This window comes from Triturus cristatus, chromosome 7, assembly GCF_964204655.1.
Source record: "Triturus cristatus chromosome 7, aTriCri1.1, whole genome shotgun sequence".
Lineage (NCBI taxonomy): Eukaryota > Metazoa > Chordata > Amphibia > Caudata > Salamandridae > Triturus > Triturus cristatus.
In genome coordinates, this window is record NC_140590.1 from 1,255,166,630 (window position 1) to 1,255,182,665 (window position 16,036).

Here is a 16,036-nt window from a genome sequence, read left to right on the forward strand (position 1 = left end):
GCTGGGGTAGCTCACAAAGGCTTTTAGCCTTTGAAGCTTCCCCTTCGTGGACCCTGCCCATCCTGGGGGAGGAGGCTTGGCACCTCGTCCCAGGATGTGCATTGTTTCAGGACCCCAAGAGCGGTAGGCTCTTGACCCAGGAGCTTAGAAACATGTCTGGTGGTGGCAGCTGGAGAGCAGTCACTCAGCCAGGACACTAGATTTAGCTCGTTTTTCAGGGGGCACCTTTAAGACGCCCTCTGAGTGCAATTTTCATTAAATCCCACACTGGCATCAGTGTGGGTTTAATGTGCTAAGAAGTTTGATACCAAACTTCTCAGCTTTCAGTAAAGCCATTATGGTGATGTGGAGTTCGCACTGACAAACTCCTTGCACCATATACTCTTTATGGCATTATTGCACTTACAATGTCTAAGAGTTGACTTACAGACTGTATGGGTACAGGGCTCATGCACCTGTACCCTCACCACTGGTATAGTGCGCCCAGTTAGAGGGGGGGCTTACCTATGCTAGGATAAGTAGATGGTAGGCATGGCACATAGGGATGTGTGCTATGTCGACTCTTCACTTTGCTCTGCACCAAACACGCAGCCTGCAAGGGCAGCGTGTGTGTGTGTGTATAAAGGTACAGGGTCTCCAATGGTGGCACAATAAGTGCTGCAGCTCTTATAGGCCTTCGCTGGTCACAGTGCCCTCGGTACCTATGGTACCAGTTACAAGGGACTTACCGGTGTCCAAAGAGTTGACAATTGGGTTGTGCAACAGTACAGTTTAGGGAAAGAACATAGGCCCTGGGTACCTGGTTGGCAAGAACCCAGGTAACGCTCAAAGTACATCAACAGTTTGGCAAAAAGTGGGGGTAACCACGCAAAAAGGGGCACGTTCTTACACTGCATTTAGAAAACTGTTCCTAATTGCCTCACAGAGACATATTCATTGTTGATAAGTAACAATGAAAAACACATGATAGTGATGAATGTGTTGTTACACTAACCACTGTTTTCTTCTCTCGCCAATAATTACGCAAAATGGTGAAACAATACGTTTTTTTTTATAGTTTTAAAATACTATGCAGTAAATATTTTGTCTCTTAAAGCTCATACAGCGTGACAAAGCAATGAAATGCAATGTAAGATCTTGCCAAATCTATACACTGGTTATCATCCTGTTGCTCCATCTATGTTACACTGCAGGGTCTGTTCAAGGAATGTAGCAATACAGTGTTAAAACACTATCTGAAAAGACCTACCATCATCATCCTCGTCGATGGGTGTAGAAGGACGTGGTCGTTTCTGATCAGTAGTATCAGAAATTTCAGACAGTTCTTTCCTTTTCACCTACAAGAGAAAAGCAAACATCAGCTTAAATCACCTTTCATGAAGGACGAACTTTAAGGTCATGGCAAAAAAAGGAAATCAGACACCTGTCAAACATTTAAAAGAAGCATTTTTTTTCTTCAAGAGAAGAATGTGTATGTGGAGCGCCCAAAGGTCGGGATAGACATTAACAATCTCATAAAATCTTGGTAGCCATAATTTGTAGCACCCTCACATGGAGTCCAATCTTACGAGTTACTTACCTTCGATAACGATGTATATGGTAGAGACATTGTCTAGCCGCAGATTCCTTAACTTAGAATATCCCCAGGCGTGAGACTGGATCCGGAAACTTTTTGCAGCAGCACCGTCATCCACGTATGTGACGTCAGCGAGGTCCTATAAGTCCCTCTCGGCACGCTGTCGTCAGTTTTCTTCGAAGAAACTGTGAAAGTATGGGAACAGTGTGCGAGGGATAAAAAATCCGTGAATAAGGGAGGAGGATGGTGGAAGACCCCATCCTAAAGACAGTATAGACACTGCCAACACATAGCTTGCGGGGCTCTTTCTCACAGCTTCCGCTTCTAAGCAGAAGCCCCTTCCCGAGTGCAACAAGGGAAGAACATCGCAACAGACCGAAATAGACTAATAGTGCCATGTGGAACTGTGCCGTCCACTAAGAACGGAGCACAGAAAGAACAACAGTTCACTGTAGGAAAGAATGAGAAGACTGGCCTTTCCCCTCTAAAAACAGAGGTAGGAAACAGAGCACAACCGACCCTCAGAGAGGATGACCAGGAGGAGACCAGGACCCTGGGGTACTAGAGCAGACGGAAGGGAAGGGGACTGGAGAGGAAAACGAATCACCTCGTGAATCAAAGGCCCCATATTACAGAAAAGAAGCCCCTCAGCAGAGGTGAAACGTATATGAAAGCACCCAGGGGAGTCCAACAATCGGAACCCATTTGAGAGAAAACCCAATGGCAACTGACGAGGTCAGCAGAGAACACCACTAGACAAGGTCCTCGCAGAATGGGGAGGCTGGGTGGGCGTTAAGGAATCTGCGGCTAGACAACGTCTCTACCAGATACATCGTTACCGAAGGTAAGTAACTCGTACATCTGATAGAGACATCTAGGCGCAGATTGTAAGAAAGTGGGTTTCTGTTGCAGTAACCCCCCCCCCCCTTTTTTTTGCCTAATAGCTGATGCACTTTTCCTTGTTGCGCCCTGGGCTCCTGCCAATCAGGTGCCCAGAGCCTGTGTTCCTTCCCTAAAAACTGCCAAAACCCAAATTGGCAAACCATGGCCACATGTCAGCCCCTAGTAAATGGTACCCTAGGTACCCAGGGCCATGTGACCAGGGAAGGCCTCTAAGGGCTGCAGCACTCATTGTGCCACCCTTAGAGGCCCTGTACCCTAACTCACACTGCTCTTGCAGGCTGAGTGTCTGGGTACAAGACAAAACAAAGTCGACATGGCACACATCCCTGTGTGCCATGCCCACCACCTACACTGCCATGGCATACATGGAGTACATGGTGCTGAGAGCTCGTCAAACACAAACTCCACAGCACCATAATGGCAACACTAAAGGCTGAGAAGTTTGGTATCAAACTTCTCAGCACATTAAACCCGCACTGATGCCAGTGTGGGATTTAATGTACCAAGCACCCCAGAGGGCATCTTAGAGATGCCCCCTGAAACCTAACCTACAACCCACATCTGGTCTGGGAGGCTGCCTAGGCTGCCACACAGCAGACATGTTGCTGGACCCCTGGGTAGGAGAGCCTCTGCTCTCCTGGGCCTGCAACAATGCACATCCTGGGCGACGTGCTAAATCTCCTCCCCCAGGATGGGCAGGGGGAAGCTCCAAAGTCATGCCGCATCCGTGAGCTTCCCCAGGCCACTTCAACCCCCCACTCTGGCTGGAAGCTTGGCCGGAAACACCAAATAAGGACAGGGGATGTGCCAGCCTGCCAACCCCACCCCTCAGGTGGGGGAGGCGAAGTGAAGCACATCTCCGGGCTCTCGCCATCTTGAAGATGGGAAGCCCTGCCCAATCAGGACTAGGCTACTGCCCCCCTCCCACAGGAGAGAGGCAGGATTGAATATGCTACTTACCAGTATGCATCTGTTCTTGGCATGTAGGGCTGCTGACATTCATATCTGTGCATAGATCGCCGCCTAGTGTTGGGTCCGGATGTTTGCACGTTGTTGTCCTGGAAGAGTCTTCGAAGTATTCTGGGATAGGTGACTCCTCCCCTGGACTACAGTGCGCATGGGCATCCTCTCCATCCTCAGATTGTTTTTCGCCATTGTGGCAGTGATGGAGTAGATATAGAAAGTGATGACCATGCTTACAGTAATTCTGAGAGCTGCAGCTGCCACAGGCGCCGGGGAGGAGGGAGGGCGATATGAATGTCAGCAGCCCTACATGCCAAGAACAGATGCATACTGGTAAGTAGCATATTCCGTTCGAGGCATGTGGGCTGCTGAATTCATATCTGTGCATAGAATACATAGCAGTGCCCTCTTATTAGCGGCGGCTACCAGTGCCAGCTGCAGCGGTCTGAAAAAGAGTTTTGAGAACAGCCTGTCCTACAGCTGCCTGTTGTTTTGATTGCACATCTACACAATAGTGTTTGGTAAATGTATGTGTAGTGGACCAGGTGGCTGCTCTACATATGTCATGCAAAGGAATGTTTCCTAGGAAAGCCATTGAGGCCCCTAACTTACGTGTTGAGTGGGCTCGTGGGGGAATCGTTAAAGTACGTTTAGCCCTTTGATAGCAAATTTGGATACATTTAACGATCCATCTGGCTATTCCTGCTTTGGAGATAGCGTTACCTTTGTGGTGTGGGGCAAAGGCAACGAAAAGTTGTTGTGTTTTCCTAAAGGGTTTGGTCCTGTCGATATAATACATGAGGGCCCTTTTGACATCTAGTGTGTGGAGTGCCCTTTCTGCGACAGTTTGTGGGTTTTGGAAGAAAACGGGCAGTTCAATGGTTTGATTCATGTGGAACTGCGATACCACCTTTGGCATGAATTTGGGGTTGGTACGTAGTACGACCCTGTTGGCGTGAACCTGTATAAATGGCTCTTGAACGGTTAGTGCCTGGAGTTCACTAACTCTCCTCAAAGAAGTGATCGCTACTAGGAAAGCTACTTTCCAGGTAAGGAATTGAATCTCGCATGAGTGTAGAGGTTCAAAGGGTGGACCCATCAGGCGTGTGAGGACCAAGTTGAGGTTCCACATCGGAGCCGGTGGGTGGCTTGGTGGATTGACTCGTTTGAGTCCTTCCAAGAATGCTTTGATGGCAGGCACTCTGAATAGAGAGAGGTGCTGCCTGGTCTGCAGATAGGCTGATATTGCGGTCAAATGGACACGTATAGAGGTGTACGCCAGATTGCATCGGTATAGGTGTAATAGGTAACAAATAATGTTTTGGATGGACGCGTCTAGCGGGTTAATGTCATTATTATTGCAATAAATGACGAACCTCTTCCATTTGGCTGCATAGCAAGCTCTGGTAGTGGGTCGCCTGGCCTCCTTAATGATGTCCATACAGTCAGGTGGCAGGTTGAGGTAGCCAAACTCTAGGACTTCAGGAGCCAGATTGCCAGGTTCAGCTGTTGCGGATCTGGGTGCTGAATCTCTCCATGGTTCTGCGTCAAATGCTCGGGTTTGATCCGCAGCCTTTGATGCGGCACCACTGAAAGTTCGAGAAAGGTGGTGTACCACGGCTGGCGTGCCCACGTTGGAGCAACCAGGACGAGCGTCAGTGAGTGTTGACGCAGTTTGCGTGCCACCAGCGGTATCAGCGGTGCTGGGGGAAAAGCGTACGCAAATCTGCCGGACCAGTTCATCCATATCGCATTGCCCTGCGACTGCGGATGTGGGAACCTGGCGGCAAAGCTTTGGCATTTTGCGTTTTCGCTTGTCGCGAATAGGTCTATCTCTGGATGACCCCACTGCTGGAAGTACGGTTGGAGTACTGATGGGTGTAACTCCCACTCGTGCATCTGGTGGCTGTGTCTGCTGAGCAGATCCGCCATCTGGTTGTCTTTGCCAGGGAGGTGTTCTGCCATGAGGAACATGTTCCTCTGAATGGCCCACTTCCACATGCTCTGAGCCAGATGAGACAACTGTGGAGAGTGTGTTCCTCCCTGCTTCTGTATGTAGTACATGGCAGTCATGTTGTCCGTCCGGATCAACACGACTTTGTTGCACAAGTGTACTTTGAAGGCTTTCATAGCGAGGAAGATTGCCATCAGCTCTAGAAGGTTGATGTGCATCTTCTTTTGTTGTTGTGTCCATAGTCCCTGCACTGTGTAATGGAGTACATGAGCTCCCCCTCCCTGGAGAGACGCGTCCGCCGTCAGTATTATCTGTGGAACAGGCTCTTGGAACGGTCGGCCCTTGCAAAGGTTTTGTGGATTCCACCAATGCAGAGAGTTGTATGCCCGACCGCTCACCAACACTAGGTCTTTCAACTGTCCTTGAGCCTGATTCCACTGACGTGCTAAGCACTCCTGAAGCGGGCGCATATGTAGTCTCGCGTATGGGACTATGAAGATGCAGGAGGCCATCATGCCTATCAACTGCATGAACACTCGCGCGGGCAGGGAGTGTTGTGGTTTGAACTTGGAAATCAGCATTTGCATGCTGTTGATTCTCACTAAATTTGGCTGAGCTGTGGCCGCCAGAGTGTCTATAGTCGCACCTAGGTACTGTTGTACGTGTGCGGGCTGGAGATGGGATTTTGGGTAATTTAGTGAGAACCCCAGACTGTGAAGGAGGTGAATGGTGCGGGACATGTGGCTGGCACATTGCTGGGCTGACTTCGCTTGAACGAGCCAGTCGTCCAGGTAAGGGTAGACGTGTATGTGCTGCCGCCGTAGATGTGCCGCCACAGTAGCTAGGCACTTTGTAAACACCCTTGGTGCCGTTGTCACGCCGAAGGGAAGGACTCTGAATTGGTAGTGCTGTCCTTGAACAGTGAACCTGAGGTATTTTTTGTGTGATGGGTGAATGGGTATGTGGAAATACGCATCCTTGAGGTCCAGTGTGGCTAGAAAGTCTCCCTGCTTGAGCAGCGGGAGGACTTGCTGGAGAGTGAGCATGTGAAAATGCTCGGAAAGAATGTATCTGTTTAGGGGTCTCAGGTCTAATATAGGTCTGAGTGACCCGTCCTTCTTCGGTATTAAAAAGTACAGGGAGTACACCCCCGTACCTTGCTCGTGGACGGGTACGACCTCTATTGCGCCTTTTAGAAGCATGCTTTGCACCTCCTGCTGTAAGAGTGTTAAGTGCTCGGAGGACATAGGACGGTTTTTTGGAGGTATTGTGGGTGGAGTGGAGGTTAGTTCTAGACAGTAACCGTATTTGACAATATCTTTGACCCACCTGTCCGTGGTGATGGAGTTCCAAGTGGACAGGAACCTTTGTAGCCTTCCCCCGACAGGTGTTATGTGGTCGGGAGGAAGGGAGAGGGCGTCACTGCTTGTTCTTGGGGGAGGACCTGGTGTTGCCGTAGCCGCGTCCTCTGCCCTTTGTACTGGAGCCACGATATCCACCCCGGGTGTTTTTATCGTAGGTGGTTTGTGTATTGCTCTTGTTGTAGGTTTGCTGTGACCCCTGTCCTCTACCTGCTCCTCTATTTCCGGGGCGACGAAAGGAGCCGCTCCGAAAGGACTGAGTCTGGAGAGCCCCCATGGACTTTGCAGTGTCCGTGTCCTTCTTTATTTTCTCTAGGGTGGTGTCAACCTCCGGGCCGAATAAATAGTCGGGGTTGACAGGCTGGTTGAGTATGTTGTTTTGCACCTCAGGTTTGAATCCGGAGATTCGTAACCAGGCATGTCGTCGCAGCATGACGCTAGTGTTTATGGCCCTGGCAGCTGTGTCTGCGGCATCCAGCGCGCACTTGATGGATGCGTTTGTGAGGAGCTGTCCCTCCCTGATGAGGATCTCTGCACCTTCTCTGAATTGGTCAGGGAGATGTTGGATTAGCTGCTCTAATGTGTCGTAGTGCGCTCTATCGTAGCGAGCGAGGAGTGCTTGAGTATTGGCAATGCGCCATATGTTGGCTGCCTGGGCGGCAACCCGTTTGCCAGAGGTCTCTAACACCTTGGACTCTTTGTCCGGGGGAGGAGCGTCACCTGTTGTTTGTGAGTGTGCCCTCTTGCGAGCATTCGCAACGACAATGGAATCCAGAGGTAATTGGCCTCTGACGTAAGTAGGGTCCCCAGGCGCTGATCTGTATTTTTTGTCGATCCTGGGGTTTATCACTCTTGCCCTGGTGGGTTCCTTGAAGATGTCCTTTGCTGGTTTGAGGACACCCTTCAACATGGGTAGAGTTTTTATATTTCTTTCTGAGGATGCAAAAGTATCCATAAGAAAGTCGTCCTCGACGGTGTCCGAGTGAAGTTGCACCCCATGATTGGCCGCAGCACGTTCAATTAGAGCGTTGAACGCTGCCGTGTCCTCCGTGGGAGATGTTTTTGCTCCATAGAGTTGCGGGTCTTGTGCATCCATAGGTGCACCTGGGTCCACAGGGTCATCCCAAGTTTGATCAGGGTCCTGTTGGCCGTCAGGGTCCATGTCTCCGGGGTAGGGGACTTGGTCACCCATGTAGTCCCCCAACGCATCCGTGTCGGAGTGTGTGGGAGAGAAGGATTGTGGATCCTGGTAGGGTGAGTAGAAAGGTTCGTAAAGAACTGGTTCTGAAGCCACAGGCAGCTTTCTTTTGAGTGGAATCCTGAAGGAGTCCAAAGCCGGCTCCGAAGTTATTTTCCGTTTGTGGATAATCATCCTGCCGGTGTCGGCGTCGATTATATGCGATGGAGACGTCTCCGCAGAGTGTTCGGTAGGCGTGATCGTGGTATGGGTCACCCGTGTCCTGATTTGGAACATTTTCGGGGCCGTGGATGGTGGCAGGCCAAAAGTCATGTTGGCTGGTGTCGAAGAGGCTGCTGGAGCTTTAATTGGCTCGGAGCCCGACGTGTCCTGGAGGACCATTTTCTTTTCGGTGCTTTGCGCAGCAATGGGTCGCGTCTGGAGCGCCCTCGAGTCTTTCGCACCGACCGGTTCTGTTGAGGCGGTCGTGGATTTTTTCGGCGCCGGTGGGTCATCGAGTCAAGGGGCGGGAGTGGCCGTCGACTTCTTCGATGATTGTGGCTTAGATGTCGCCGTGGAAGCGGTGTGAGACGCAGCAGGCTGTTTGACCTTTGGGGTCGGAGTCGATTGCGTCGGTGCCGGGAGCCGAGCAGGTTTGGTGGTACCGAAGGCCTTCTTCCTTATGTCGACTCCGACGTCGGCCGCTTAGAGTTCGGCACCGAAGTCTCGTTTGGTGCACTCGGTGCCGATGTGTTTTGCTGGCGTCGAAGGTGTGGAGGGCCTCGATCCGACCAGCGCCACTTTCGGTTTCAAGTGAACCAATACAGCTTTCGGTTTCGCTTTTAAAGAAGGGAAACCAGCCATTTTGGGCATTAATGGCTGCCGCTGAAAGTCCGAGGCCGGGCCCGAGGGCGGGGCCGAAGAACTGCGGGATAGGTCTTGGGTAAGGCCCGAAGGCGATCCCTCGACCGGAGCCATAGACTGTTGCACTGGGCTTTCTTCAGTCTGAACGGGTAGGCCTTGCTCGTCACCGGAGCTACTCTCTTCGGCCCCTAAGGCCTCATTGTAGTCTCCTACCTCGGTGTCGTCTTCATCTCTGCGAAAGAGTGTTTCGTCGACGTCTTCCGATCCGGAGTCATGTTCGGAAACGGGACTGGAGGGTAGGTTCTCCACTTCTTCGACATCTTCGGTCTCGGCGTTGAAGATGTCGGCTGGGGCCGGTGCCGCTTGCTGCGCCTCGAGTCTCGCCGCTCGTCGATTCCGTAGAGTCTTCTTGGATCGAAATCTGGCACAGGCCATGCATGTAGATTCGTCGTGATCCGGTGAAAGGCATTTGTTGCACACCGGATGGACGTCGACGTGGGGGTATTTCGCATTGCATACCGGACACCTCTTGAATGGTGTCCTCGATTCCATCGCTGATGTCGAATCGACGGTCGGGTAAGATGCGAAAGTTTGTTCTAGAAGTTAGTAAACTAACAAAGATACTATCGATACCGATCGAGAACAGTACCGACACGAGCTAAAGGCCTTTTGGCCTGAAAACAGGTTTCCCTAACTTGAGTCAAGATAACACATCCGAACCCAATGGCGGAAAAAAACAATCTGAGGATGCCCATGCGCACTGTAGTCCAGGGGAGGAGTCACCTATCCCAGGATACTTCGAAGACTCTTCCAGGACAACAACGTGCAAACATCCGGACCCAACACTAGGCGGCGATCTATGCACAGATATGAATTCAGCAGCCCACATGCCTCGAACAGGGGGTGTACCCACCCCAGGACAGGGACCCGTTGGTCCCTGCCCTTCACCTACCTGTAACGCCCCTAAATCTAGTATTTAGGGGCACCCTGAACCTTCCTTCCCCAGATTCCAAAATCCGAAGAAGAGCTAGAAGAAAGAAGACCTGCCCTGCAGCTGCTAAGAAGAGGAAGACGCTAACTGCTTTGGCCCCAGCACTACCGGCCTGTCGACCCTCGAACCTGCTCCTGCTCCAACCCGGCATCTCTTGTGGCCAGCAACCTCACAAACCCCGGAGGACCTGGCTACCTTTTGGCTCTAAGCACTTGGGACTCCCATAAGTAGAGGCTCTACTCAAAATCTACTTCTAATCCCTGGCAGCAGCCCGGAACCGCGAACCCTACACACTCTGCACCCGCCAAGCCTGGCCTGTGCCGGAGTGAACAAAGACCACGAGGACGACCCCACGGCGACTGTGACCCCGAGTCCGGCACCCAAGGACCTCCCTTGACACTCCTGAAGAAGCCTGCAGCCTCAGAACCAGGTGCCCCCCCAACCACGATCAACATAGGGTAAGATTTCCCGACACCAAAAGGCACCCCTGCACCCGGCGCTCCGCGGCCCCCTGTGCCCAATCCCGGGGTACCTACCTATCCTCCAACTACCCAACTTACCTCTCGAAGTGATGGTGACACCTGAAGAATCTTCGTCCCCGAGCTTGCAGTCTTTTTCTAAACCGGAGATTTCCCATTGAAATCAATTGAGCGCCCGAAGGCTCAAAAGCACCCTGCACCCAGCCGCCCGAGTGGCCCTGGCAGTGCAACCTCTACACCTATCTACTTCCCCACTTGCCCTAAGTGACCAGGAGCCCAGCTCCCACAGCCGCGTGGCCTGCTAGTCAGCAGCCACCAACCAAGGCACCCCTACCTCTCATAGGATAATATTGGGCCTAACTCTCTCTGCACCCAGCCGCCCTTGTGCCGCTGAGGGTGAACCAACTGTACCTATCTGACACTTGGAGACCCCTGAGTCTATGCCCAGAACCGTAACTCTGCCAGTCGAATACTTACCTTTAAACCGATAACTCAATTTTCTCCATAGGGTAACATTGACTGGCTTTTCCTGAAATTTCTTCCAAGTGTGGACTTTTCAAAACTCAAAATATTCACCAAAAATCAGCCGAGTAACGAAACCAAAAATACTCACCTGCTCTTAGGTGAGCTCCCAGTGCCGGATCTTGGTGCCCAGCACCGACTCTGAAAAATACTTACAACTGTACTTACCAGTAACCCAATTTTCTCCCATAGGAAATCATGGACTGTTTTCCTGTGAAATTTCTTCTGTGTCAATTTCTGCAAACTTTAAATATTCTTTAAAAATCGTATAATTTCTGAAAACGTAATTACTTACCTGTTTTGGATAAAGGTCCCAGTACTGAGTCTAGGCGCCCAGTACTGGATTATAAAAGTAACGAGAACATACTATACCTGCAACTTGAATGTTCTGCCATAGGGAATCATTGACTGTTTTCTATGAAATATTTTCTAAGTGTCAACTTTTAAAATAGCTAAATATTGTTTAAAAATCATCACAGCAATTAAGTCGACTTTCATCACTTAGTTCTAAGTACTGATCCAGGACTGAATCTAGGATCCAGTCCTGGAATTCCAAAAGTAATCCTAAAAGTAATCTGTTGCAAATAACTTTAAACTTCCATTGAATTCAATGCATTATTGTGTTTAAAATAGTGTTGCCTATTGCAACCACATGTAACTGTTTACAAAAGTCAATTGCATATTGCAAAAGCATTTATATAAATATACATTCTGAGAAAGTATATTTTAATACCTATTGTTGGTTCTAAAATAAAACAAGGATATATATTTTATATATAAACCATTGGCCTAGAGTTCAGTTATTGAGTGTGTGAGACCACTTGCTGGCTGAGTGTGTGCAACAAATGATTTACACTGTCCTCTGATGCTGCCTTACTGCTCGACCAAGCTACCACTTTAGAGAGTAAGGTTATATCTAACTTTAGCCTCTGGGGACTGTGGACACTGTACACCCTGTACCTATTTGGGAACAGTATATACAGAGCCACTTTCTCACACAGATTCCTTAACTTAGAATAGATACCACAGCCATACCCCAAAGGAACGCGGGTCTGCGACAGGACAACAGAAAGCGCTAAGCATCTGACCCGATAACAGAGTGATGGATAAGGGGGGGAAAGCGGTGGCAGAACAGCCCAACAGCAACCCCAGCAGCTCGAAGAGCAGAAGTCACAGGATAGAAGATATCCAAAAACAGGCCAGAATGGCACCACACCATACCCGTATAAAAAAACTGACAGGTAGAACGGCATGAGCCCTCTTCCAGACCAAGCAAAGAGAGAAGAAGGATAACTCTCCGCGAAATGGCGCACAATGAGCGCATTGACCAAAGCTGGAAAAGAACTTGAAGAGATGCAACCAGCACCTAACAGACTAGCCAATAGAAGGAAGCCGTAGGATCCAGAGGCAAGAGTCCAAAGGCAAGAACCAGAACTGGAGCAATGCATTGGGAATAGCCTGCAGGACAAAGGCACGCCAAGCGCACAACCAACCTCAAAAGAGTAATGAGGGGCAATAGCCCCAATCGTCAACCCGCTGAAGCAGGAGAATATTTCACCAGCAAACGGCCATAGAGACCTTAAAATAGCTTACACAGGAACAGAAGAGTGCCCAACCGGGCAGCCTGAGGCCAAAGTGAGAAACAACCCAGAATATAGACTCGTAGACAGCAAGTAATGACCACTGCCATCAAAAGAACTGTCCCGCAGGCGTAGTTTTAACAAGAGTAGGCATATCCGAAGGGAGAGGCCAAAAACACCAAGTTAACGAATGGTGGGAAGCGTCTCAGAATCCAAGACCAACACTCCAGAAAGACACGTACAGCATTGAACATCAAAAAGGGAATTTAGGCAATTTTGGAAACCACCCAGTAAGCGGAAGCAAGGAGGAAACTGTGGGCAACTTGCAACAACTCAGAACCACCCCCCCCCCACACACACAAACACACACGGAGATATGGGTCCAGATCTCGCGGCCTCGACAAGAGGTGGCGACATAAGAAGGGGATACCAAGGCAACCGGCATGTAGACATAAATGTATAACATACAATTATGTAGAGACAGAACGAGCCAGGAGCATGAACATGTATATACCGAGTCATACCTAGAACAGTAAGGGCAGGTAGGAGCCGTTTCGGAAGAGGAGACCATGAAACCTCCAAAGGAGGTGGAAGACCATGGCGAAAGCCGATGGCACCAAGGAAAAACATAGAACACCATACAAAGGACCACCAAGCGACGCACGGAGCCCACATGATCTCCAGGCCCAGGTGAGACAAGCAAGTCTATATAATAGCGTACAAGTATCCCACATGGAGTATGCATACCCCAAACAATGGGGGACACCTCTTAGGGCAAGAAGCCAGGCCAAAAGAACGCAGTAACAAACCGAACCCATGAACAGAGTTCCGAGCCGTAATGACATTACAGAGCTGAGCCACCGGCTTAATACCACGGTCAGAGGACACAGCAACCTGTGGAACACGGCCACAGAACGCCAACAGGAAGCCAAAAGCAAAAACGCATTCAAGGGATGCCAATAAAAGGGTAAGCACCCTTGATCACAGAAAAAAAGAAGAAGTAAAGCACACTGCCCATGGGAAACGCATAGAAGACAGGCCTAAAAGGGCCTAAGTGGGAGGACGAAAGCTCGCCAGGAGCCGATGAACCGCCGACTCGGCGTGAGCATCAAAAAGCAAAACCACATCAAAGGGTGAGTCAACCAGTCGCTCCTGGATATTTTCAGGGCAGACACTATCTCACAACCAAGCGTGATGCCTTAAGGCAACAGAACTCGCCATGGCTCGGCCCAAAGAATCCGCAGTATCTAAGGCTGAACAGATTGTGAATTCGGCAAGGTCGCGGCCATCCCGGATAAGGTGAAGGAGATCAACGCGATTGCCTTCAGAGGTGGCAGTATGCAAAGACTCTGCAGAGTCCCACAGGGCAGAGGTAGCCTGAGCCAAAACACACATTGTATTTAAGAACCGTAGGGCAGCACTAGTGGATGCAAAGACGTTCCTACCCCATGACTCATGCCACCTGGACCCCCGAGAGGGAGGAAGCGTTAGAGGGGGCAGAGAAGGAAAGGCAGTCTGCAACATGAACCCTTGCGCATCAGGGTGCACAAAAAGACAAACCGGATCATGCGGAGCTGGACGGTGGCGGTGCAAAACTGAACAAGCCACCGGGTCACCTTAAGCAGGTTGGACCCAGGTACCCAAAAGGGCATCATAAAGGGAAGCCTCAAAAGCCAAAGCGGCTCCATATTTCCAGATCCACAGTGGAGGACCTCAAGCAAGGGGTACACAGACAAGGGTGGCATATTTAAAATGCGGGTGGCCAAAGAGATTACTCTATAAAAAAAAAAAAGCCGCACCAGCCTCCGTAGCCCTCTGTGGAGGGGGAAACAGCTCATCAGTGGGGGACGGTTGTAGGCTGACCCTCCCAAGACAATGAGGGTGCGCCCAATGCCCCACAGAAGGAAGCCCCATGGAAGAGTGAGGATCCTGACGGGGCTCCTGGGGAGGCGAACAGCCTGCCGGATCTGGGAGCTCCTGCGGAAGCTCCACAAATTCCAAGGGGGGCACTGGTAACACTAGCTCCGGTGACGCCGGGCGGGAGGGCGGCGCCAAACTCTCTCCAGAGGCCTCTATAGAAGAGTCCAGAACTCTGCGTCGACACAGAGCCGAAACGACACGTGTAGGCGCAGACTATGCCTCGTCAGACGCCAACTCGGCAGCATCCGGCGTCGAGTCGGCGCCGTAAGTATGACAAGCCCCCCCCCTCTCCGAAGGAGAGGACGCCTCATTCAGAACAGGCTCCGATTCCGGAAAAAGGATCAGAGGTGAGCCTCCGGCGCCGGGACGCCGCCAATCCCAGCTCCGGACAGGCGGCCACCTGCCCGGAAGGCTGGGGTGTGCTTAAGTCAGGGCTATGAGCACCGGCAACCACCTGCGGCACCAAAATGGAGCCCCGCGGGGCTATGCGGTGTGGCAGAGGCGCCATGGGCCGAAGAGGGGGCCCCAACTGGGTCGCGCCCTGACACCACATCTCCGACGTTCCTGAGAGGCAAGGGCTCCATTAGCACCGGGGGTGAACCCACCGGCCAAGTCCGTTGGAGACCCCACAAGAAGAGGAGGTCTCGAGGAAGCCCCAGGAACGGGAGAGGACCCAAGGGAGGCCTGCAAAGCCGTAGCGTAGGCCTCCATTTGGGCCGGAGTCGCCCCCACACCCGGTAAGGGCTGATAGAGGAGGGGCGACCATCGGAAGTGCACATCCGGAAAGTTCCGGGAGCCAGTGCCCCTGACAACAGAAGCAGGCGAGGTCGATGACCTAGGCGACAAGCGCCGTGACTTACCAAGTGGAGAACGACGGCCCCGGACCCCAGAGGGCGATTGACGGCGGAACCGAACAGAAGAGGAACCTGCAGTCGATGACGAGGCCGGGGGGGGGCAAGACGACTCCGACCGGGACATCCGTGCCGAGTGGAGCTTCATATGGCGCTCCCGCCGAGACTTCGGTTTCAGACGTTGGCAGGCTTCACAGTCCGTGGAGTCATGGTGATCGCCCAGACACCACAGACAAATAGGACGCGGGTCCATCGCGGACATTTGCCGCAAACAGGAATTACAAGATTTAAAGCCTGAAGGCATCGCACACTGTTCCCGACGCGAAGCTATGAAAATGAGGCCTGAAAACAGGCCAGAGGAGCTCACTCCGGATCCGCATTGCACGAGGAAAAGAAGGAACCTGACGTCAGCGTGCCGGGAGGGACTTATATGACCTCGCTGACGTCACGTACGTGGACGACGTCAGGGCGGGTTCATGTGGCGCCGTCCCCCGGCACGCAAAGGTGCTGCTGCAAAATATTTACGGATCCAGTCTCATGCCTGGGATTATTCTAAGTTAAGGAATCTGCGGCTAGATGTCCCTATCAGATTAGTCCGGTGTACTATAAAGTAACCTCTTGAGGCACATGTGCAAACATTCATCTTGCATGTCATTGCAATCATGATGAGACTGCACAGACCACGTGGAAGGAGTCCGCAGGCCATTCTTCCAAAGGGTAGAAGAAAAGAAGACTATACCGCCGACTGTAGATAATGTTGTGCCAGCGGTGTTAGTGTTTCATAGCCTGGGTTGAGAGAGCACTTTTCACCCTTACTAAGACAGGTGCAACTTTGGGAGCCACTTCCACAAGGAAGTCTACCTCCAATGTACATCAACAGTATGAAAGGGGCCAA

General features: G+C 51.3%; 1 protein-coding gene across 4 annotated transcripts in view; it reads right to left on the minus strand.

Annotated features, from left to right (window-relative positions):
* The window catches only part of SETD1A (SET domain containing 1A, histone lysine methyltransferase), a 1,055,844-nt gene that overhangs the window by 457,574 nt on the left and 582,234 nt on the right, over nt 1–16,036 (minus strand). For all 4 annotated transcript variants that reach the window (XM_085618738.1, XM_085618739.1, XM_085618737.1 and 1 more), the window contains exon 11: nt 1,250–1,337. In XM_085618738.1, the coding sequence (XP_085474864.1) occupies nt 1,250–1,337 (88 nt within the window). The remainder of the gene's footprint in view (nt 1–1,249; nt 1,338–16,036) is intronic.